This window comes from Ambystoma mexicanum, chromosome 11 (genome assembly GCF_040938575.1).
Source record: "Ambystoma mexicanum isolate Mex_15411 chromosome 11, UKY_AmexF1_1, whole genome shotgun sequence".
Taxonomy (NCBI): domain Eukaryota; kingdom Metazoa; phylum Chordata; class Amphibia; order Caudata; family Ambystomatidae; genus Ambystoma; species Ambystoma mexicanum.
Window position 1 is genome coordinate 1,291,660,993 of NC_090934.1, and position 25,820 is coordinate 1,291,686,812.

At 47.7% G+C, this 25,820-nt stretch overlaps 1 protein-coding gene across 9 annotated transcripts in view; it reads left to right on the forward strand.

Annotated features, from left to right (window-relative positions):
• Nucleotides 1-25,820, forward strand: part of FAM227B (family with sequence similarity 227 member B) — a 1,598,354-nt gene that overhangs the window by 596,533 nt on the left and 976,001 nt on the right. For all 9 annotated transcript variants that reach the window (XM_069624770.1, XM_069624767.1, XM_069624774.1 and 6 more), the window contains one exon: nucleotides 16,140-16,266. In XM_069624770.1, coding sequence (XP_069480871.1) covers nucleotides 16,140-16,266 — 127 coding nt within the window. The remainder of the gene's footprint in view (nucleotides 1-16,139; nucleotides 16,267-25,820) is intronic.

Below are 25,820 nucleotides of genomic sequence, written 5' to 3' on the forward strand. Positions count from 1 at the left end.
GAGAAATTGATCTATCTCATGGGTTGTGGAGGAGTCTGGTGCAGTATACAATTCTTTATAGAATTCTGTGAACTGTGCATTAATATTGTCGTCCCCCGCCAGGATCTCCCCCTGTTTATTTTTGATGGAGACTATCACTTGTGCCACCTGCCTTTGCTTCAGGGCCAGGGCTATAAGCCTAAGAGGTTTGTCGTTTTCCATAAAGTAAGTTTGGGACCAGCTTGTGTATGATTTTTGGGCTCTGTCAGCTTTCAATTGGCCGATTTTAGCACGTAGCCTCTTCAATTGTGGCAGAAGCAGTTTATATGCGCTTTCTCAATAGCCGCAAGTTCGGTCGTCAAGCACGCGGTTTCCTTTCCCCATGGTTTGCATTTGTGCGACCAACGTGAGATGCATTGTCCCCTCATAAAGGCCTTGAATGACTCCTAGCATCTATGGGTTGTATATTTTTGGTTTAAGTTCTCCTCCCAAAAGCGCTCTGTCTTCCACTAGCTATCCTACCTGGTCGGGGTATTAGTGCCTCCTCAGGTTTAGTCTCCAAGAGGGGTTTGCGTGCTACGCCCAGGAGGCTGATCCATAGGTGAACCGGCCCATGGTCCGAGAGGGTGGACGGGAGTATGTCACAGTCGGCCACTAGGTATCTATAGTTGGCAGGGATCAGCCAGTAATCTAGTCGGGAGTAACTGTCGTGGGGGTGTGAGTAAAAAGTGAAATCCTGTTTTTGTCTGTGCATTATGCGCCAGATGTCAATGAGTCGCAGTTCTTGCATTAATGATTGAGGCGCTGCCCGCTTCTTTAGTGTGCTAGAGCAGCCTGGTATGCTGCCTTGCCGGTCCAGCGCCGGGTTAAGGGTCATGTTGAAGTCCCCACTGATGAGTACGATGTTACTCAAATATTGAGCGCAAGTTGCAAACATGTTGGAGAAAGAGGGGGCATATACGTTGAGGACTGTGATTGAGTGTTGATGTATCAGACCTTGTGCGAGAATATATCTACCCTCTCTCTGTGAGGGTGTGTTTCCTCTGGCTGCGGAGAGTGAAATGCCGTCCCCACCAAGACCTGCTGTAGTGTCCCAGATTCTATGTTGTCTAGGTGTGTTTCCTGGAGGAAAATGTCTCCCTGGGCGTCTCGCATGCTGTTAAGCATTCTTTTGCGTTTGATGGGATGGCCCAGGCCTTGAATATTGTGTGTTACTAGGTTAATCGTGAGGGCCATTTCCACTGTATGAGTGTATGTGTAAGCATGCTAACATTCATTTGTCGCGGCTGCCACTGGATTGTGTTGATAGTGCCAAGCTTGGAGCTCGGACATCTTTGCCTCCGCCCATGTTCTTGCAACCCTTCCTTAGCAAGGCACCAACATGAGCTTGTAATAACTCTAGCTTAAACTGTTTGTCTTAAACATTGGGGGGGGACTAATCCCTTGCCCCTCCCCAACAGTAGGCACTTGTGCCCGGGCAATCGGGACGGGGGGCGTTGCCACCCAGTACCCCCATCCCTTATTGCCACACCTGCCTTCGGGTGATGTGTGTCCGCGTGATGCTCCTTTCCCGGTTGCTGTTGTCACCGGCAGTGGGGGATGTCATCATCCGATTGCTAGCTGAGTCATCCGGATGGGTCGGAATTGAAGAGAAAATGGGTTTTGGCGCGCCTTCTGCTTGGATCCAGAAGTAGACGTGAGTGCTAGACCCACCCGTGCCAGGGCACCGGTGAGTATTGCTATACAAATACATCTTTGTCAACTTTTTTGTTTTTTCATATTTTTGCCGATTTGACCTCTGTCTGGTGCTTTCCGCACCTGGGCTCCCAGCTTTTCAGCCGTCGGCCATTTTGTTTGCCATTTCCCACCGAAGTGGGGTTTGTCTTGGCTGGGTTGGGAGCGGTGCTCCGGGTGTTGTATATCAGAGGTGGGTCGCACATAGTTGGAGGAGACTAAATCGCGCTGTTGTAGGAAGCGCCATGCTGCTTCTGGGTCTTCGAAGCTGTGCCATTGCTTTTCATGTTGGACACACCAAGTCGCTGGGGTTTTCAGGTAGTGGCGCATGTCTTGGTCTTTCAATGCGTCCAATAACGGGTTGAACTCCCTTTGTTTCTTTGATACTTCGACTGAGTAGTCGTTAAAGATGCGGATGTCGCTAGCGCCTACTTTGACTGGGCTCACCGCCCTGTATGCCTTGAGTACCAGCATTTTGTGCGGGAAGTTTAGGAGGCTCATGGTTATGGTCCTCGGGAGTTGTCCTGGGAGTGATTTCGCAATTTGGGCCCGGTGCACTCGCTCTATGGTGAGCTCCTGGGGATTTTCTATTTTGAGGACGTCACGTGAGAAGTCTTGGATGAATGATTCTAGGATTGCCCCCTCTGCATTTTCGGGAAGGCCCGCCACCCGTAGATTGTTCCGGCGGGACTGATTTTCTTGGTCATCAATCCTCTCCCCTAGTCTATCGACCTCCCTGATGACCCCCTCCAGCTCATTCTCAGTCATTGTCTGGTTGTCTTCAACTGTGCTTATCCGTTGTTTGTTGTCGGTTATGTGCTCTGCCTGGGCCACCAGGCGACTTTGCACCTCCTGGAGGTCCCTCTTGATGCCTAATACTGCTTCATTCGTTACCCGAGTCCTCTGCCCGACAATCCGCATCTCCGCCAGGATGGTTTGAAGCTGCGTTTGTACATCCATCTCTGCCTTGTTCCGATTCGACCTCCTCGGTTGGCTAGGTGTGGCGGGTGTTGGATGCCCTTCTGGCGATGGGATTCGGGTTCCTTTTTGCATGGCTTTCTGACCCGTTTTACCGGAGCCTGGTGTGTGTTTGTTTTTGGGTGGTCCCGTTGCTCCCGGATGTGTGTTCTGTGGGTGCACCACCCTTTCTGGGCTTTCCGGTGTATGTTTTCATGCCTGGGGTCGCTGGGCTTGGGGTGGGGGGGGATTACTAAGCCCCCACTGCGTATATGGGTCCTTTAAAGCATTTGGTGGGTTCACCCAGGGTGTTCCCTTGCTCTTTGCACAGGTTACAGTCCTGGAGGCACCGTCCTTAGGGGGGTGGTGGCCCTGATTAGCTGCTCAGTGATGTGGGATATACCGATTATCTCCCCCGGGAGGTTGGTCGTTCACTACTAGTTGCAGAGATGTGGGCCCGAAGTCTGAAGTGTCCTGGACCCGGGGGGGTACTGTGAGGTAATCCGGCCCCCTAATTCTTGCTTTGCAGGTCTCCGAATGACTGTGCGCTGCTTGCGACGCCTTTGTGGGATATAGCTGTGGTCGGGCCCTCACCAATGTCTCTGGGTTGGGCCCACAATCACCTGCTTGCCGTGTGGGGGTGGGGGACCCCCTGGTCTGAGTTGAGTTGTGGCCCCTGCCAGATGCAGCCTTTTGAGGATGCCCAGCGCGTTGTGCGACTTTGGCTGCTGGCACTTGTAAATCAATTTGGGCTCCTTTTCTCTGGGCTCAGCCTTTGTGGGAGATGGGGGTCGCAGGGCCCTCCAGTCTATGCCAGGGGATGGCTTTAGCAGTGATTATTGAGGCAGCTCCACCAAACATGCAAGTAAGTGCAGTGAGACAGGCATGGTATCAAGAGAGACACAGGGCATGGTATCAAGAGAGACACAGACTCAAAGATGTTGGTTTCAAAACCTTTATTTACTGAAGTTCCTGGGTTGGTGCAATGCCTAACTGGCACAAACACTAAAGGGATGGTTCCCTTAATTGTTATTTCTAAGGGCCGTCAATCTAAAGTCCAAAGTAAAAATCTGTCTGTGTCAAAACCTATGCTTGTCCTCACTCTTTGACAAAATGTTAGGAAGTCTCTGAAAAGCAAAAGATAGTGGTTTAACAGAAAATAGGAAACCAAGATTGGTTTCAGGTGGTCTTCTCACCAGGTGTAGGTTGGTCAGTTTCACAAAAGTGAGTTCAATCAAAACAGGGCTGTTGATAACACGTTCTCCACAAAGCCCTTGCAATACTCTCCAATACTTTCAATGGCTTTGGGTTCCTTGAGGTTCCCTTCCACAAGTTTCAATGTGTTCAAGTTCCAAACACCACAAAAGAAATATAGCACAGTTCCTTTTGAAGCTCCTTAGGGTTCCCTTCCCCAAACTTCAATCCTTTCAATGCTACAAAACAATAAATCTCCAACTTGGTTAGGCCTCTCGGAGTTCCTTTCTCCAAGCTCCAGCACCTTTCAGTTTCCAACCCAGATTCAGTTTTGCCAGGATGCACTTTGCTTTCTTTATTAGGCCTCTCAGGGTTCCCTTTCCCAGGCTTAGGACCATTTTTGGTTTCAAATATAAGTTCAACTTGTTGGTATGAACCTTTCCTTTTAAACATGGTTCTTTCATACACACTTCACTCGTGGGACACAGTCAGAGACTTTCGAAACTGCCTGGTTCTTTACTCTTCCTATGCTTGACCACTCTGATCTGTAACCCCACTCTATTCCTTGCTCTTCCTTCTTAAGCCTTTCACTTTCAGGGAGCTTCCTGCACCCCTTCTTATTCTCCTTTGTGTCTTTAGGTTTCTGTCTTGTGCACACTTGCACCTTCCTTTACTTTCTTGTACACCCTTGTACCCTTCTTGCTTTCTCATGCACACTTGCACTGCCTGTCGCTTGCTTTCACCCTTTGCTTTTCCTTCCTGTGCCTCTTGCATGCTTCTTTTGTCCTTTCAGCGCCCCCTTGCACCCTCCTTTTCGTTGTGGGTTACTTGTACCCTTTTTCTACACCTTTCTGCCTTCCCAGTGCTCATTTGCACCTTTCCTTTTTTCCACTGACTCAGAGCTTCTTTATACACTTTCTGCTTATCACTTTTGTCTCCTTCGCACTCTTTGCCAATCACTTTCAGCTTCAAAACCTTTTAACTTTCTGTTGCTTGCTTTTCGCACTGTGGCGCTTTGTATTCTGTGCCTTTCTCCCACTCTGCTACAGTGACACGCCCGTTCCCGAGTTTCTTTCTCACTACTTTCACAAAACTCACTGGGCAGCGTCGCATTGACTGGCGGTCCCTTCAGGATACACAGGGTTGATGTCCGGGTCTCACCACCTGCCCCTCAAGCACTGATGGGGCTGGCACAGGTCCCAAGGGAACAAGCACACTCCTGGTTGCCACCAGCAGGGTGCAGGCAGCCTCACTCCAGCTCCTTGGAGACACGGCTCTCTCGCCATGCTGCAGCCCTCACAGACACCGGGCCAGCGTATCGGCACACGTTCTCCTCCAGCCATTAGCTCCTTGGCTCCTCTGGTCCAGACGGCATCCCCTGCTCGCTCTATCTCTTGAAAAAGACCACACCTTTCATAATTTTGAAAACAGTCAAGTGGAGTCAGGTGTGGGTGATTATTAGTAAATGCCTAATGCTGCCTGACTCAGTGGGACAGTTTAAGTTTTCTATAGTCAGTTTCCCTTTGTTTCCCATGTTGTTTCTATGGCCAATGTTTACTGTTCTTAGTTGCCTCCTCCTCGTCTCAGTATTTGTTGGAAATGGGGATGGGGCGATGGGATGAGATTGAAAATACACCATGGAGGGTGAGCGAGAGTGGGTTGGGGTATTACTGGGATTGGGAGAATACCATGTCTCGCCCTTGGGCATTCTCCTCTTGACCCTCCACTCGGGTGATCCTCTGTCGTTTGGATCCAGAAGCCATGGCCCTTCCCTGGCCACCTAACTGGAAGATTCCAAGGGAGTAGGTGGGAGAATACCATCCGGTTTCTCACAGTGCCCACCCATCCACATCGCCTCCAGCACAGTCCAATGCACCCCTCCTCATGTGTGCCTCTCTGTCAGGAGTAATATACCATCTTGCGAGAAAGTTAGTTTTGTTGTGCGTAGTGTGTGCTGTCGCCGAGATGTCCAACCACTGCTCCTCTTTCGCATCTCTACCCAAATCTCTATGCCACAGTACATGACGGGAGACCCACAGCTGGGAGATCAACCCTGCCGAACCTCCCTGAGTAAAGATCAATATCTCAAAAGGCAGTAATTGCCTGATTGCTGCTTCCCTACTAACCCCCTGCGGAGTACACTGTCTGAGCTGTAGGTATCTAAACCGCTCTCCTCTGCCATTCACACCCCTGTCTCTCCATGCAATAAATTAATTATTTCTATATGCTACATTAACCTGAGTTATAATGAATAGGAGTTACTGGTCCAAAATATGAGGTCCGACCCAACCTCCTAGGAATTCCGTCCCAAATCCAGAGCATCATTCTTGTAGACAGCAACTCATACATACCATATGACTCAGCGCCTGCAGGACCCAGGGCATATATCAGAGAGGTCTGTCTGCCAACTTCTCATCCAGCAGCCCTTCTGTGAATCTAGGTCTTCCCAATCAGTCAAGAATACACAAGGGAAGAGTATCAACACTCTCCCCCGATCCACAGAAGCCGAATGTATTCAACCATCCCACTGTGGTTGACACGGGCGCCGGACTGTCAAGACCACCGGTAGCCACGTGGCAGCCTATGGGGGGATGGAAGAGGGATTAGGGAGAGCTTGTGGATAGGGAGGGGGAGATTAGGAAAACCGCAAAGAGGTGGTGTAAGAACTTTTTGGGATAGGTAAGGGGAAGCACTGGGGGAAAAGTACAAGCACATACCAATAACCTGACACACTCCTGCAATCCTGACCCCTCCTGAGATTTCTCACCTGTACCCTAAACTCTTACCATAACCTGTTCCTTCTTTCCTATTGCCTGTGCATATTTTGGTAAATGCAAACATGTAACGTAAAACAAGATGAGCATGAAAACATGACAACATTTAGCAAGCAAAATGAGACTTACTGGGAGATTTTCAGGCAGGCAGAAAGGAAACGTGACCTGCACTTAAATCAGCTTCCCGATATTAACATGATTGTGCGTGCATTGTTCCATTTTGTACTAACACATGTTTTTAGAGCACACACGTTCGAGCCTTAACTCAATTCCCCTGCTCTCTCTAAACAGAACAACCTATTACAAGTCCATGCTCCTTCCTCACCCGGAGCGGCGTAATGGTTTTCCCTCACACAACTGTTTTGCCAAAAGAAATGGCACATTCCTCCGCGGAGCGTATTGAGTTCACAATCACCATGTCACACTTTCATAGTGATACCTATTTGCAAAAAGAAACAAGCATATCCCTCATTTTGAGGTATGGCAGCATAACTGCTTCAGGCAGCCGTAACATCGACTACAACACAAACATCATGATTCAAACGAGCACTCTGCACTTAGCTTTTTGGCCGGGAGCCCCCGATGGGACTACCCATACCAGAAGACGTTGAGCGTTATGAGCGGGCACTCTGCTATTCACTGCCGCATGGCCCGGAGTCCTCTTTCGCCTTCTCAGTCCTTCGGCGTGCCGCTGCTGCTTCCAGAGATCCTCTGCTTACCCGCCATCACCGCCCACGCATAGAAAATAATCCACACCTGGCGTGGACGGTTGACGGCTAATAAGCTGGCTGCAATTAGTGTCAGCTGCCACAGCAGGCAAACGCGCTAAACTACAAAAAGGTCCCTAGTGCTGCTGGAAAATGCAGTTCCCTTAGGATGCTCACCTGCAATTGATGGTAATATATCCACGTATGGGGCATCAACAGTTCTCTGGACCGATATAAAGTCGCCGCAGACACCCTTGCAGGACGGTTTTGCCAAGTAAAGGCGCTCAATTCCCGCTGTAGCTACTCTAATTTACACTTCTGGAATTCTGCCGGAAGAACCTGAAACAGGTACAGCAACCTGGGAAGTACTTTCATTTTTACAGTTTAAACCCTTTCCATCAGAGATAATGCCTTCAAGCTCCAATTCCCCAGATTGGTCGGAATTGCATGCTGTACTGTTGGATAATTTGCCTCCTACAGCTGTGAAAAATGCACAGTTAACTGGATCCCAAGTAGCCGATGCTACGTGACAACCAGTGAAAATGAGAGATGTTTTACAGACTTTCCACCCTCTCTGCCGTAAAAGGGTCAAATTCAGAGCCTCACATTTGTCAAGATTGATCTTAAAACCTGAGACTGCTTGAAAGTCCCTAAAAAGTTCTATAACACAGGGAAGTGAGGTTTCCAGATCTGAGATGGCCAAAAGAATATCATCTGCATATAAGGCGATTTTTATTCTAGCCACCACCATAGCAAATACCTGGAATCCTTAGGTCAGTCCTAATTTTGGCTGCGAAAGGTTCCACCGAAAGTGGGAAAAGCAAGGGAGAAAGAGGTCATCCCTGCCTATCTCTATGGAGCCTAAACCTGTGTGATACCTCCACTCACCGTTACTTTCGTGTGCGGTCCATGCCCTCCCCAAACCCCACGCGAGCACTGCAGCAATCCAATACTTCCTCGGGTAATCCTTGCCTTAAGCTTCCATGCTAACTCGCTTTATTTCCATTTTCATAATCTTGCTGTTTAATTTGAGGGAGCATTCGGCCCTATTCCCCTCTATGGTGTTGATCTGGGTGCGAATCATTTGCAGTGTCTGATACATTTTTTCGGGCACCAATAGTCTGAGATCGCCCTTCTAGGTCCTTCAGTTGGGTCAGCAGATGCTCCAATTCTACCTTTCTAATCTGGTTCAGCCGCACCCCCTTTGAAATCGGTGCCCCCATAGGTATGCCTTAAAAGCTTCCCACCTCACCCCTGCTCTCGTCTGCCCCTCAGCGTTCTCCCTATAATAACGCTCAATGTATAACCCAATCTCCCCACAGCACACCAGGTCTTGTAAATTTGCTGCGTTCAACCTCCATGATCTAGATGTTGCTCCCCTTGAGCGCAAGTTCCAAGAGAGACAGACTGCTGCATGGTCAGATAATGTAAAGGTACCTATTTCTGTCGTTTCTATACCCACTTACAATAATGTAATGCATTCTTGAGTAGATCTTATGGACATGCAAGTAAAATTAAAAGTCCTTTACTGGAATCAAGGTTAGAAAGCAGATCTTGATGGGTGTTCAGGAGAGCAGCTTCCATGCCTCCTGCAGCTCTGAAGCCAGACTAATGGTCATGGACACAACCCACAGATTCAGTGTGGAGAGTAAGCTGGGAAATGGCCAGCTTTTCCAAGCGTTTGCCCAGAAATGGGGTGATGGAGATCGGGCGATAGTTTGCTGGGAAGGTAGGATCGGAAGACAGCTTCTTGAGGAAGGGGTGCTTAAGGGGAGAGGGGAAGGTTTCATTGGCGAAAGCGTAATTTCAGAAATCGGCCAAGGCTGTAGCGAGGGTGTCAATATGGTCCTTGATGGTTCTGGAGGAGCAGGGGAACACCTGTTTGGAAGACATTTTCATAGATCCAACTTGTCTAGAAACCTCGTCAGGTGTTGTCAGAGAGAAAGTGGAGAAAGGAGGAGAGGGAGAGATGGCCAAAGGGGAGGGAGAGAAAGAGAAGATAGAGGACGGGATGTCTTGAATTTTAGTGCAGAAGTGAGAGTCCAGGGCTGTGCAGAGGGCCTGAGTGGAACAGGTGAGGTAGAGACTGCAACAGGATTGGTCAGTTCCTTGCTGATTTTAAAGAGTTTGGCTGTGTTGTTAGAGGCCACAGAGACGCAGGTTTGAATGTGTGCTCTGTGAGAAACCGGATTGTGTCTCGCTGACTAGTCTCCAAGGATCTGTCATCCAGGTGGCCAGGACATGGCCATCGGTATTGGATCCAATTCCTGGGGGTGGACGAGTGAGGGAGGATCACCTGGATGGGGGGGTCCTCAGGGAGTGGAAGTGGGGCACCAGCAGTGAGACGCAGTATCCCCCTTCTTATAACACCTTTTCCACATCCTACCATGTAGGATACTCAAACACTGCCCCCCCAACCCTCTTTTCCGACACAAACACTTTCTTACACCACGAAAGACAACGGACTAACATCAGAGCTGTTTACCTGAGATGTTCCAACACAAGGGTCAGGAAAAATCGGGCAATTGACGAGGATCACACACACCTGAAGGCCCTGTCCCTCCCACACAGGGATAAAAGGTGGAGCACTAGAGCACACTACGAGCAAGGCAGGCCGCACGACGATACAGCTATCCAAGCACAGCAGTTCAATAGGAGGAGAAAGACTGCGAGAACCGAAGGGGCAACAAGGAGAGAAGCAACCTTGCCCTTTTCGACCCAGACCGCAAAGCCTCCGCACAAGGAAACTTAAGACAGCGAACAATAACCTGCATGTGTTGCAGCAGATGTCAACGGTATATGGAGCCCTCCTACACTGACCTGGACAGGGAGAGAAGCTTGCTACCTTGGTACCATCCTTGACTCCAGAGACAAGAAAAGCCAAGCGGTTCATCACAGCCAGTGAGTCGGTGGGGAGAACCGATAAAGTTAAAAATGGCAAATGAAGAAAAGTTCAAAGAACTGTTAACAAATTAGGGGAAAACCAGCTGCAGAGGGGTCTGGCACCACGTGGGTGTTTACTCAAGCGGCACTGGTTGATCTCCTTTTTGTTGAAACTATCGATACCAGAAGCCCTCAGGAGAGCCGTAAGGAAAAGGTCAAAGTGGTCATACAGGGGTCTAGAAAAATCCTCTGTAGAGGCAAAAGTCTTTGACCGACAAACCATTGGAAAGCAAAGTGAGATGAATCCTGAAAAAGTGAGAAAGGAAAAGGAACATTGTGTTGAAACGAGTGAACCCGACAGAGGGAAGTCCACAGTGAATTGTTTAAAAAGACATTTAAACTTGGAATGCAACAGTTGAGATAATTTGGAAAAAGCCGTAGTGAACCAGACAGAGGGAGGCAAACATTTGAGAAGGGTCTAAGCCCAGAAGTGGGTAGCCTAGGGGTGAAAAGCCATGACCCACTGACAAAAGCCATAGTGAACCCGACGGAGAGAGGCAAACAGTCTAGAAGAGTCTGAGCCCGGAAGAGGGGGATCTAGGGGTGAAAAGCCATCACCCTGCCGACACGTGAATGCAACAGAGAAATCTTTTGAATACAAGCCAGTGAACCCGACGGAGGGAGGCTGATATTCAAAAAGGGTCTGAACCAGGAATAGGGGAGTTTTGCGGGGAAGAATCATCACCCAAATACAATCGGAAAGGAATTATTGTTTTTAATTTTGAACATATGATGTGCTCGGAAGCAAGAGATCTAACCACCGAAGGTCCTGATATCGCAAGGAACGTTTTGTGGATCTGAGCTCGGAAGAGGGGGGGTCCAGCGATGCAAAGTCATCACCCAGTATACATACGGAAAGGAGCATTTTGTTTATTATTTTGAATGCATCAGGTGTTCCGAGGCAAGAGACTTTTTGTAGAAGAGACTTAATCACCGAATGTCCTGATTCCTGAGGGTGGAACTGTCATCTTGTTCTGGGAAGCTCAAGTGTGCTATGCTCAATATTCCCATGCTCAAAACATGGGGAAGTGAGAACCCAGGCTACCATGTTCTGACTTATCATTTGTGAACACTTCTTTCTTTCTTATGAACACTATCCCACACTCTTTTTGTATTTAGTTGCAAGGATTGGCAGTAGGTTTTTTTGTATCGGCTCTTTTATTTGACAAGACGCCACTAGGTCTGCCTTATTATTTGATGGTCCTAGCTTGCTCCCATCTAGGTCTGCTTTATTATTTGATGGTCCTAGCTTGCTCCCATCTAAGATTTAGGTCTAGATTAGGCATTTTTCCAACCTACCTATAAAGTTTTATGAACATACTGAGCTCCTTCCCATCTCCTTTTGGGTTTCTAGACGTCCTCTTATGCTGCGCACTGAGGCCCACGGGCAAGTCGCGCCCTATAAAACTTATTTAACATTAACCCTTGAACTGTGATCATTTGTGTCTGTCTTTACTGTTGCCACCACGAGTTCCTTACAGCTCTCTTCTTGGACAGGACAGAGAGTCTGTATTGCCTCTGGAGCAGGCAGCAGGCCAGTTTGTCAGAGGTGGCTCCCAAAGCCCTCCACTTCCTCTCAGCCATCCTGCACTTACGTTTCAGGACAGCGAGGTCAGAATCATAGCAAGAGTTGCACTTGGAGGTACGCTTCAGCTGGATTCTCATGACGGGGCAAGGATGTTAGAAATAGAAAGATGCAAATTAGAAAGATCTGTGTCAGGGTGGGAGTCAGCCACAGGGGTAGGAGTGGAGAAAGTAGAGGCAAAGGCATCCACTGACACACGCTTCATAGACCATATGACCAAGAAGGTAGTTGGCAGTGCTGAGGGGGGAGATTTGCCTGAGGGATAGTTTTAGATGAAAACAGAGAAGAAAATGGTCAGTCCAAGAGAGAGGAGTGTTGACAGGGTTAGAGAGAGGGATGTCGGAGGTAATGAGAACATAGAGTATGTCCAGCATAGTGTGTCGGGCCAGAGGGCAGAATGGAAAGAGAGAGTGTTGCAGAGTTTTCAGAAAAGCTCAGAGGTGGGATTAGAAGCATCCAGGGGAGAAGAGGAGAGGTCAGCCCATTCAGAGAGGAAGAGGATGACCTGGCCAGGTGGTCTGTAGATGGTGGCCAAAGTCAGAGAGAGGACAGGAGAGTTAGAGAGCCTGCAGACCAGGCATTCAAAGGAGGAGTAGGCTTGCAAAGGGATGACCTAGGCCGGGACCCACACAGGAAAGATCATGCTACTCCACCTCCAGGATGGCTGGTCCTGAGTTCGGAGAGGATCTTGTAGCCCACAGGGAGGAGAGTGTCAAAACTCATGACAGAACTGGCCGTACACCAGAGCCTGGTGAGTGCAAGGACATCTAGGTGGAGTTCTTCAAGGAGGTGACCGATGTCGGAGGACTTTTTGACAGCAGAACGAGAGTTGAGAGTAGGGATGTGAAGCAGGTTGCCACATTTGTAAGACATCCGCAGAGGGATACACACTTGAGGTAGACCCTAGGAGGTGGTAGAGGTGCCCTACGGTGGGAAGAGGAAGAATTTGAGGGTTTCAGAGAGGTGGCAGACAGAGTAGAAGGAGAAGGGAGGGACCCAAAGAAAGGAGGAGTATTGCAATAACAAACAGTAGCCTCTGGAGAAGTGACAAGATCCAATGCTATCGGGTAATATTTTCGCCAGCAAAAATATCGCCGTACATATGGTCGTCGGGAACGGCCAGAGGCGATATTTTTGGTGGCGAAAATATTAGGTGCGAGGGGTGTCCCCCCCCACATAACAAAATGATGCGGGGGTTGCGGGGGTGTCCCCCGCAGGGTCCATGTGTTATTTTCGCCGCAAAAATATGGCGGTATTTTTGCATCGCAATATTTTTGCGGCGAAAATATCACATGGAACCGATCCAATGAATCGTCACAGTGGCATCTTATAGAACATGAGTCTCAGAGTTTCCTGCTTTCTGGATAAGGCATTTTTAACATAACCTACATGATACCCGGCCTTATCATAATACAAGCAGAGATTCCCAGACCATTATGCTCCTTTTCATTCCAGGTCAAGGGACCTCTAATTCCACAATTCTGCAAGGATTCCACCCCCTCTTGTGGGTTCTTGTTTTTCCCTGCACAGTGAAGATCAGGGTGACAGTGTTCATTGCGTTCGGACATATGGGCATCTAATTGAAGTGTCAGGGCTACCATCTCTGAGCCATCATCAGGAATTGACAGAACAATGGAGAGAGAATCTTTAAGGGTATTGGCCAAACCTTGGTAAAAATACTGCTCCCCTTCTGTTCTCAGGCCAGGACATTTCTTCCACCAATTGTTTGAACCCAGCGATGTATGCTAGTTGCAACCTTTTGCCTTGTACTAGACCCAATAGTTATAGATCTTTAGCTTCATACTGCTCATCAAACTCCTTGTTCAAGGATCCCAAGAGGGCATCACAATCATATCAGATTGTTCATGGGGGGGGTTAGGGGGGATTAGCCCAGGTTGTGGCCAGTCTCCCCTAGCTGTGACAGAATAAAAATTCAGGTTAGGTTTTGGCATCAAAAGAAGTTTGGCACGAGAAATGTAGTCTGCATTGGTTTTCAAAAGTGCAGCATATCATGGGATCCCCGTGAAATTGCTCTGGAGGGGGTCAAAGGGAAAGGGACAGGAAGCACAACAGGTACAGGGGGCGTCAGATGCACCACTGAGGATGGAATAGCAGCCGCTGGTTAAACGGGCATAGGTGGACCAGACCCACAGCTTCCTCAGGGGAATTGCTCATTAGGTGGAAGTGAATGCATGTTTCCCTGACTGGCATCCAAACGCTGATTTATTGCAGCGTGAGCCTTGGGTCATATCTGCTCAAAAGTTGGCAATGGCCAGAATGAGGGTTGCTGGATAATCTTTTGCAGCATCAATGTCAGTTACCCTGGTGAGGTTTGAGGACTTGTAAGTCTGTAGTGCCCTTCTTTGCACAGGTATGAGAACGCTATACAAATTTGCGTCAGGAGGGCAACTAACTTTGCACCCTAAACCACGGGCTGGAGAGTGCCATTACCACCTCTGCTCCCACTTTATCTCCTCAGACCTGGTACCTGATATTGATGGAGAGTGAGCAGTAAACCTATTACATCTGATGAAAATGACAGACTGGAATATGTGGAGGCTAGATTCCTGGGACAACGCTGCCAACTGACGGTATGGCATTCTTTCATCACCAGTTTTTTTTTCATGCAGCATTTTTTGCTGAAAATCTTTTCCCAAAATAACGAATCGAAAAATATGGGGGGGCCAGGGGCATATAAGGGGGTAGGGTGGGGTGGTCAATAGGGAATACATAATAGGGGTGGAAGAATTGGGAGGGAACCTCCCCAAATAAAATAAAAATAATTTGAGTTTTTTTGGTCAAAGATTTTCAGCAAAAAAACACTGCGAAAAAAAACTGTGGTTGAATGAACATAGAACCCGTCTGACAATACCTTAAGAATGCCCAGGTAACTTTGGGGAATCCCCTGAACATTTCACAAGGGAAATCAAAAAGCCAACCATTTGAACAAAGCCTGGGTAGTTAGTAAGAGTTCGTCAATGCTGAGGCCGATCCACAAAACCATCCGAGTTAGTGTTCAGTAAGGCTGAGGAACATCCACAAAACAGTCCAAGTGAGGACGCTGGGTTTAAAGTTCACCACAGATTGGGAAAACCGATGCGGGAGCAGAAAGCGACAGGCTGTGCAGACGAGGAGTCTGATACACCACACAACACAAGTCACGGAGATGATGTATTGAAGTAAAGAAAGAATGTACTCCCTCATTGCGACGTTCGCCATCACATTGCCTGCTCCTGATTGCCGGCGTAAGCATCCTGTATAATCATGTGAATGTCTCTTTACAACAGCAAGAATACATGTTTTACTAGAGTAATCGAAAATGATGCTGAGATCATCATAAAACATTGTTTTCATATATTCAAATAAGAGCTCAAAATCTTGTGTTACACTAAAAGTGAACAAACACTGACACGCCTTTTTTCACATTCACTTTCAAATGATGATCTTCATCCTCCGAACTCTTTCATGAATTCACATGATGGCTATGATTAACTTGGAGAGCCACTATACTAAAGTGGGTACATGTGAAACAATGTATGTCTGGTGAGACTTCCATGCCATGCTCAGAGGTCTTCTGAATTCTGTGTGATTGCACGATCACTCCCTCCAGGCAATCCTCTGGGGTTTCGGACATCTACCATGATGATCTTGCCACTTTTAAAGACCTGAGTGAATCCGTGAATCTTCTGGCTGTTTTTATTTAAGTAAGCCCCTAACACGGAACAATATTATTCTATCATAGTAAGAAGGTTGCATCATTAAATCATTCGCAAATACCTCATGTCATTGTCGCTGGAGCACAACAGTGGAGCATTCCACAGGAGGACTCACCCGAGGGTGGTACATGTCTTTCACTAACCTTGCTCTGAAAATGATTTGAAGGATAATCGTCAGACCCTCACCTTATCGGAGTTCTTTTCCTTATGACACAGGGAAGTGTGGTGGACTGGAGCATAAGGCTCCCTTTTGCCTCCCCATATTATACATTTTAAAAAAAGATGGCACCACCTGGGGAAGGCACTCAGGTGGCTGGAACAGTGGGCAGGGAATGTGTAGTCTCACCGGTGTTCCAGCCACCTGATTGGCTGAGCGCCCTTCCCCAGGTGCGAATGATAAACATTTATTTTTAAACATTACATTTTTCTAGTCTGCCTTTTGTATAATATAGTAGCTTCTGCTGTTACATCATGCATTTGTTTAATTCGAGATGAAAGTAATTTGTACTGGAACTTTAATAATTCTGACTAGTATAAAATATTGTTTCAGGTGTATGCTGATTGCTTGAGTCAAGCCATCTTCGCAGTTTTCTGTGATGCTTTTCCAAAGTCTCATGCTGTGTTTGGGGATGATTTTAAAAACAATCTAATGGATACCATTTTTCAGTGGGTGTCAGGTAAGCTTAACTTAAAATTGATGCGTATCCACCTATAATGTAGAGATCCTTTTTGATTTGTCTAATTAGGAACATTGGTTCCACATGGATTAGCTGCTGCTTGTCTTCTTCCTATTTGAGTTTTTCAGGCTCTTGAAGACTGATGTATTTTACATTTCAACACATTTTCAAATCAGGGATTTTAATTTTACACTACCTGGGGTACCCAGCGTTGCCCTTGCCCTGATCAGGTGGTGTCTCATGTGCCCTGAAGGATGTTGCTCTGGTCCTCATGTCAGCATGTTTTGCTTCAGTTCGTCCGGCATCTCATTTGCCCTGGAAAAAGTTGCTCTTTTCCTCTGGTTGGCAAGTCATGCTGCTGTTTGTTGTGTTTTAGAAGCTCTTTATATTGATTTTCGCTTTGCATCAGATGGAGCTTTTCCAATTGATGTTCGTTTTTTGTGTGGCATGTTTCAGTCACTCAATGGCTTCAGCACATTTCATAAAGTGTCCAAGAAAGATTGTTTGATTGTGCTCTCTTCTTGTGAAGGAACTTAAGTAAACTGTAACCTTACAATTTCCCATATTTGGAGTGGCGTGATAAAAGAAACATATTTTTTGTATTCCTGTAACAAACGAGAAGAAAACGCTGACATCCAAAATGGGGTATCAAGCGAGAACTCGGCGGATAAGGAACCACAACAAGCAGAGTCAAAGCTGGGGGCGTGGTGGGGCCATGATGGGGGACTGTCCTGGGCTCTGGGGATGACCAGGACGCCTGTCTATGCCGGGCTGGGTGGTCCAGCCGCTGACCTTGGTGGTGTGAGCAGAAATGAACTGGGGGAGGACGGGGAAACGCATGCTCCGGGGCGGTGGACGGATGGGAGCTCCAGCGGTCTGGCCGGTACGCCGCAGGGAGACAGAACTATGGAGCTGCTGTGCAGTGACAAGCCGCTCCGTGTTGGCATACTCTCCTTTCATGGAGCGCCGCGGGGAACGGAGGCGCGGAGCTGCGGCATTGTGCGGAGCCGCACCACATTAGCATTTCCTCCCCTCGTGGCGGGAGTGCCGGGGATAGTGCACACGCAGACACACACAGTGACATGAGACGGAACGAGTCACAGACTCAACCAAACAAACTCGCTCACCTGCCTTCCCTGGTCCCAGGCGGGGTGTTGGGGCTTACAGAAAGCAGGACGTCATTCTCCTCGCTGTCTTCAGAAAAAGGGGGCAGGGCTTGGAAGGGTTTTTATCCCCTGGTGAGTAAACTGGACCCTAATTGGCTCATTAAGCAGAATGTATATAAAGCACCTGAAAGGGAAGGGCTTGTGTGTTCATTCTTGTTTTCATTACAGAACCAGCTGGACGTGGAGACGGGAGCTGCGGGAAGCCTTTGGGCTTATGAGGATTAAGATGAGAAGAAGATCCAAAGGTCCTTATTGCATGCCTACATAGAAACAGGAGAAGAACACTAAACAAGTCAGAAGAAAAAATTGAAAAAAGAAATCTTTTTTTTAAAGAACTTTACTTCATTTGGAAGAGTCTTCTCTGACATAAGTCAAATAAAGACAACATTTTCTTTACTATATACAGCCTGCCTACTTTTGTGTCACAGAAGTTTGGCGTCAGGTGTGGGATCCAAACACGCCATGGAAGAAATAATTAAGGCTTTGGCTGATGGTCAGCAACAACTGCAGCGACTGGTGCAAGTCCATAGTCACCAAGCCCAAGCAGATCGGCAAGCGCTACAGCAAGCCTTACAGTTGCAGGCTGCAACACAGGATACCCTCAAGCAGGTCACGGAAGCAGTGGCAGCAACTAGAGGTACAGTCCCGGCCACTTCCAATGTGCTGCAGAGGTTTCAACAGGGCAATGATCCCCGCTATTCCTTCACAAACTTTGAACGGGTTGCCAGGAATACACAGTGGCCAGTAGAAAAATGGGGGCACTACATAGCTCCGTTACTGACTGGCTCTATGCAAGGAGCCTACCAGGCGGCAAATCCGAATGGGGACACTACCTATGTGGACATCAAAAGAACCATGTTGGAGAGAATGGGTGTAGATGAAGAGGCCTATCGCCAGAAACTCAGTGAAACCCGACTTCGCAATGGCGAGACCCCAAGGCAGCTGTACTATCGGGTGCATGATTTAACAGATAAATGGTTAAAACCAGCACACAGTACGGTGCAGGAGGTACTCGAAAAAAATAAAGCTTGAACAGTTTGTGGAAGCCCTTCCAAGTGCCATGCAAAGATGGGTAAGGCAACACCATAGGCCGACCCTCAACGAAGCAATTGGCATAGCCACCGCGTTCCAAAAGGCGGGTGGTCCAAGGCCAGTACTGTTGAAAATCAACAAAATGCCCCCTGCGAGAACAGGGAGTGGAACGGAGTCCGAACCCCAAAGAATGGTACCTAAAAACATGGCCTGGCCCAACACCAACAGACAGCCACAATGCTTCGATTGTGGGGAATGGGGGCACATTGCCCGATTTTGCCCTAGAAAACCCATGACCGAGCCAATGGAAATCGGATGTATACAAAACCGTGAATTCTGAAGAAGATGGGAGCCATACATGGTGGAGGTCAAAGTTGACGGGGTTCCAAGACAAGGTCTTCTCGACAGCGGAAGTGAACAGACCGCCATCAGAACAGAAGTGTTTCTGGGAACAGGGGGAAAACGTAATTCCAGTAAAATGCGTGCATGGGGATACTAAATCATACCCTTCCAAAAAAGTTATCATTGAAATGAATGGAGTGAATACACCCATGGAGGTAGCCATCATGCCACACCTACCCGCCTCTGTGTTAATAGGAACAGATTTACCCACCTTCAAAGACTGTGTGGTGGATACGGAGTGGCTAACAAGTGCTCCTTTCTCCCACACTGAGATCGCAGAGAATAAGTCGAGGGTACCAAGGAAAACTAGGAGAGAGGTACGGGAAGAAAAGAGGAAATGGGTGGAAAGATTCAGTGGCCTTGTGGACTGGATTCCCGAAGATAAAGGAATGTCCTTCAGAAGTGAAACACACAGAACCGACTTTAAGGAATGTCCGGGGACAAGTAGTAGATGAGTCCACACCTCAACCAAACCAATTCTGGTTCAAGTTACTGAGGGGCCTTCTGTATAGGGTTACCATGGATCGGAACGGTCAGCAGGTAGAACAATTACTGGTTCCTGCTAGTTTCCGATCGTCCATAATCAAATTGGCCCATGATAACCGAACTGGAGGATATATGGCCCGAGAGAAAACCCTAAAGAGGTTTTATTGGCCAGGGGTGCATAGGGAAGTGGCTAAGTACTGTGAAGAGTGCCAAATCTGCCAAAGGACCACCCCAATAAAGCCACTTCGCACACCCTTAAGACCCATGCCTTTGATAAAGGAGCCATTTTCCCGGTTTGGAATGGACTTAGTGGGACCCCTGGAACCCAGTAATCAAGGATTCCAGTATCTGTTGGTGGTGGTAGAGGTGTTTCTGGGAACAGGGGGAAAACGTAATTCCAGTAAAATGCGTGCATGGGGATACCAAATCATACCCTTCCAAACAAGTTATCATTGAAATGAATGGAGTGAATACACCCATGGAGGTAGCCATCATGCCACACCTACCCGCCTCTGTGTTAATAGGAACAGATTTACCCACCTTCAAAGACTGTGTGGTGGATACGGAGTGGCTAACAAGTGCTCCTTTCTCCCACACTGAGATCGCAGAGAATAAGTCGAGGGTACCAAGGAAAACTAGGAGAGAGGTACGGGAAGAAAAGAGGAAATGGGTGGAAAGATTCAGTGGCCTTGTGGACTGGATTCCCGAAGATAAAGGAATGTCCTTCAGAAGTGAAACACACAGAACCGACTTTAAGGAATGTCCGGGGACAAGTAGTAGATGAGTCCACACCTCAACCAAACCAATTCTGGTTCAAGTTACTGAGGGGCCTTCTGTATAGGGTTACCATGGATCGGAACGGTCAGCAGGTAGAACAATTACTGGTTCCTGCTAGTTTCCGATCGTCCATAATCAAATTGGCCCATGATAACCGAACTGCAGGATATATGGCCCGAGAGAAAACCCTAAAGAGGTTTTATTGGCCAGGGGTGCATAGGGAAGTGGCTAAGTACTGTGAAGAGTGCCAAATCTGCCAAAGGACCACCCCAATAAAGCCACTTCGCACACCCTTAAGACCCATGCCTTTGATAAAGGAGCCATTTTCCCGGTTTGGAATGGACTTAGTGGGACCCCTGGAACCCAGTAATCAAGGATTCCAGTATCTGTTGGTGGTGGTAGATTATGCTACGAGGTATCCGGAGGGTTTCCCCATGAGGGTTAACGGTGCGGTACAGGTATGCAACCAGCTAGTACCTTTCTTTGCAAGAGTAGGAATTCCATCAGAAATCGTGACGGATAAAAGCTGGAACTTTGTGTCAGGGGTAATGCGCAGAGTATGTCAGCAGTTACAGATCAAACAGATACGCACCTCCATCTACCATCCCCAAACTGATGGGTTGGTAGAACGATACAACAAGACCATCAAATTAATGGTCAAGAAAGTAACAGCGCCTACGGGAAAAAACTGGGACAGAGCCATACCATGGGTACTCATGGTACTAAGGGACACTCTGCAATCCTCAACAGGGTTTTCACCTTTCGAGTTATTGTTTGGACACCGACCCCGTACAGTCTTAGACATTGCCAAGGATGAATGGGAAGAGCAAGAAGAAACCACAAACCTCACCGACTACGTGATTGAGCTAAGTGATTGCCTGTCTAAACTAAGGGAATTAGCCAGAGCGAACCTGGGAAGATCACAATTGGCACAAGAAAAATACTACAATACGAAGTCCAGAGTTCGTAGCTTCAAAATCGGCGATAAAGTATTGGTGGTGTTGCCTACTAGCCAAAACAAGATGTTGGCTCAGTGGAGAGGCCCTTACAAAATGGCTGCGGTATTAGGGCCGGTAAACTACCTAGTGGAGCAGCCGGTTCGAAGAGAGAAGAGACAGAATTACCACATAAATCTGCTTAAAGAGTGGAAAGAACCCGAAGATCGTGCGATGGCCGTCAGTGTGACTGTAATCAAAAGCGAAGAAACAGCTTTCAATACAGTCCAATGGGGTGCAAAACTCACCCCTGTCGAAAAACAAGAACTGGAAAACTTCATCCTTCACCTGAGAAATGTGTTCTCTTTCTATCCAGGAAAGACGTCCTTGATGGAACATAAAATAGAGACGGAACCAGGACAAACAGTACAAATACGTCCATACCGCCTTCCTGAGTCTAAAAGAATAGCCGTACAGGCCGAAGGAGAGGAAATGCTGAGGCTAGGGGTAATAGAACTCTCCTGCAGCCACTGGTCGTCTCCTATTGTTCTGGTCCCAAAACCTGATGGTAGTACCAGGTTTTGCATGGACTACAGGAAATTGAATTCCATCTCCACTTACCAAGCATACCCTATGCCCTGCATCGACAAACTCATTGAACATTTGGGTGCTGCACGATTCATTAGTACTATTGACTTGACAAAAGGGTACTGGCAGATTCCCCTGAGGAAGGAGGATAAAATAAAAACAGCATTTGCAACCCCTTCTGGTCTATATCAATTTAAGGTGCTACCATTTGGTTTACATGGGGCTCCGGCTACGTTTCAGGCATTGATTAATTGAATACTAGCACCCCACAGTCTGTATAGCTCAGCCTACCTGGATGACATAATTGTTTTTAGTAAAACCTGGAAAGAACACCTGGAACGCCTCAAGGCAGTTATGACCTGAATACAGACAGCCAGACTCAAAATAAACCCCAAGAAAACCATACTAGCAGCCAACCAGACAAAGTACCTGGATCATGTGGTCGGGGGAGGGGTAATTAGGCCTCAACTGGACAAAATTGAGGCTATCATCAAACTACCTATGCCCAGCAACAAGAAACAAGTAAGAGCTTTCCTGTGGTTCATCGGCTATTACAGGAAATGTATTCCTCTCTTTTCATCAATTGCAGGACCATTAACAGATGCCCTTAAATCATCCTATAAGGGGGACATTTTAAAGGATGAGGAAGCATTGCAGGCTTTTTTCAAACTTAAAAAAATATCAGCCCATCCTGTTCTAAGATGCCCGAACTTTAAGGAACAGTTTTTCTTACAAACAGACACTTCCGGGGTAGGTCTGGGAGCCGTACTCTCACAAGGTGGTGAGACAGATTTGCAACCAGTGGCCTTTATCAGCCGCAAACTGTTGCCACATGAATTAGGATATTCCACCATCGAAAAAGAATGTTCGTCAATAAAATGGGCCATTGAGACACTGCGGTACTACTTGGCAGGACGTTGGTTCACGGTGTTCACAGATCACGCACCCCTACAATGATTGGCTACGCACAAAGATTCTAACCAGAGAGTTTTGAGATGGTTCCTCACCTTACAGGAGTTCTGTTTCCAAACCATACACAAACCTGCAGCATTTCAACTAATTCCGGGCTATCTATCTCGGAACATAGATCGACCCGAAAGGCTCGATGCTTAATGGTGAGGTATGTGTAACAAACAAGAAGAAAACACTGACATCCAAAATGGGGTAGCAAGCAAGAACTCGGCAGATAAGGAACCACAACAAGCAGAGTCAAAGCTCGGGGCGTGGTGGGGCCACGGTGGGGGACTGTCCTCTGCTCCGGGGATGACCAGTGCGTCTGTCTATGCCGGCGCCAGGCTGGGTGGTCCGGCCTCTGACCTTGGTGGTGTGGGCAGAAACGAACTGGGGGAGGACAGGGAAGCACACGCTCTGGGGCGGTGGACGGATGGGAGCTCCAGCGGTCTGGCCGGTACGCCGCAGGGAGACAGAACTATGGAGCTGCTGTGCGGTGACGAGCCGCTCCGTGTTGGCGTACTCTCCTCTCATGGAGCGCCGCGGGGGAACGGAGGCGCGGAGCCGCAGTGGTGTGCAGAGCCGCTCCACATTAGCGTTTCCTCCTCTCGTGGAGGGAGTGCCGGGGATAGTGCACACGCAGACACACATGGTGACATAAGACGGAACGAGTCACAGACTCAACCAAACAAACTCGCTCACCTGCCTTCCCCGGTCCCAGGCTGGGTGTTGGGGCTTACAGAAAGCAGGACGCCATTCTCCTTGTTGTCTTCAGAAAAAGGGGGCGGGGCTTGGAAGGGTTCTTATTCCCTGGCAAGTAAACCGGTCCCTAATTGGCTCTTTAAGCAGAATTTATATAAAGCACCTGAAAGGAAGGGCTTGTGTGTTCATTCTTGTTTTCATTACAGAACCAGCTGGACGTGGAGACGGGAGCTGCGGGAAGCCTGTGGGTTCACGAGGATTAAGAGAAGATCCAAAGGTCCTTATTGCATCCCTACACAGAAACAGGAGAAGAACACTAAACGAGTCAGAAGAAAAAATTGAAAAAAGAAATACGTTTTTTAAAGAACTTTGCTTCATTTGGAAGAGTCTTCTCTGACATAATCTTAAGTCAAATAAAGACATTTTCTTTACTAAATACAGCCTGCCTACTTTTGTGTCACAATTCCCTTTTAAAAATGCTTTCAAAAACACTTTCAAACTATATACAGTAGCAATACATTTCAGAGGAATAACCAACACACTGATCATTTTCCTTCAGACACTTTTCCAAATGTTGCCTCCTTCCAGTGCCTACTGTAGTGAATCGGGGTGAGTATCAGTAAATGAGGGTGTCTACGGAATCACATCCAAATCGACTACAGTCTTGCCACAGACAAAAGAGGAATCCATGCTAAATTTGGTAGACGTCGGTTCAACTGTGTGGATTTGTGTAGCCGGACAAACATACCCACATAGATACATTCTGCTTTATATATAAAGATATCTATCCCACATGCTATATTCAGCGAAGCTCCTATGGATAGACGAGAAACAAGCCCTGCTTGCCTAGTCAGGCCATCTAGTCTGAGCCAATGGCTCAGTGTAAACACTTTGCGGCAGATTCACAGAAAACAGTGCAATTGCAAGGAGCACAGAGAATGTGCTTGTTTTGCTATGCTTGAATTCCACAAGTCACCTCATTCTCAAAGGTAACCTGAGGATTTCAGCAGGCGATTGGACAGTGGTGCAAAGATGCGCTGCTCAGCGCGTTCCCTATACTAATGTATGACAGGCTCCCAGCAAACACGTGGTTACTGGGAGTGCATTTCACAGAGATGGGAACACAAAAGACCTGTCTCTGTGAAATGATCAGAAAATAGGCATTTGCATCCCCCTTTGCGGGATGGAAAGGCTAGTATGACAACTGCGGTCTAACCCGTGACTGTCACACTTCAAAGAAAAATCAATACGGTCGGAAATTACCCTGTCATGCGTCTCCCCCTGTGCCGGTTTCAAAAGGCGCCAAAAAAAGGACTCTTATTTTAGGGCATTTAAAAGCGCACCCAGTTTCTCAATTCGTCATGCGCTTTTAAATGCCCTAAAATGCTTGCCGCTTCTCTGCGCAAATGTACAACGGGTGAGGCATTTGAGCGAGGATGCCTTTTGTAAGGTGGGGCGATACTTTTTTTGACGCAAGTGGGGTAATGCCTAGCACATCTCCCCACTTGGGCCAAAACAGCTTTGAGAATCTGGCCCTTAGAATGCTATGAAGAGAAGGTTTTTATCACATATTGAATACGACCAGAGATGGTACTGTGAAATGTCTAACTCTGGAGTCTTCATTTTGGAAGGGAATCCGTTTGTGAGAAGCCGTTTCGCAGTGAAGTGTTCCATACGGGCACCCAGACTGAAATCTTCAGTAAGGCAATGAATGACTCAACAACTGCCACCCCAATCTCTAATCACAAATCAGGATTCCCCTTTTGAGCTGGAAGAGGGAAGGCCATCAAGAAACACTATCCATACTATTAATGAACATCCGGAAAGTCTACGCATAACTCAGCATGCACCCTTTATGCCGCGATTCTTGGAAACATGCCAAAGACCAAAGCGGCTGAATGGGAATAGACAGCAGGCTCTAATGCAGATGTTACTAAATGGGGTCTGCTAGGCATGGGATATCATAGGAAACAAAACTGGAAATATGTTGAGTGCAACGAGGGTTGATTGTGTGGGAACCTCCAACAAATGCTTCATGGCTGACTGTAGTGTTGCATTTCATTGATGCCTGTCTGATATCCCAAAGGCAGCAGCAATGGGATGCTCCACCTGCCATTAGCTTATTTCTACTCTTATCCCTGCCGAGGGTGATGGCTGAATAACCGCCTCAGAGCAGACCAAGCTCGGAGAAACGAGGAAAAGGCAACCCAAATAGAGACGCAGCTGTGGGCCAATGGGGGAAGGTGCTAATAGATTTGCAATGAGCACATGTTGTAGGTATGCTTCTCTAGTGCTGGAAAATTAAATGAATCAGGTAGGCTGTCTAAAGGGCATAGGGTATGCCTATCAGTAGGAAGGGGAGTACAATCGGAATGACACTGGCTGTATCCATGCAGTTGTACAAGACTCACAAAAAAAAGCCTGTGATGTCGGAACAGGTGTGACCGAAAATTGATATATGGAACTTGGCTTGTGTGAGGAGTTGGCCTAGGCGTGATAACCCAGGTGCCTTTTT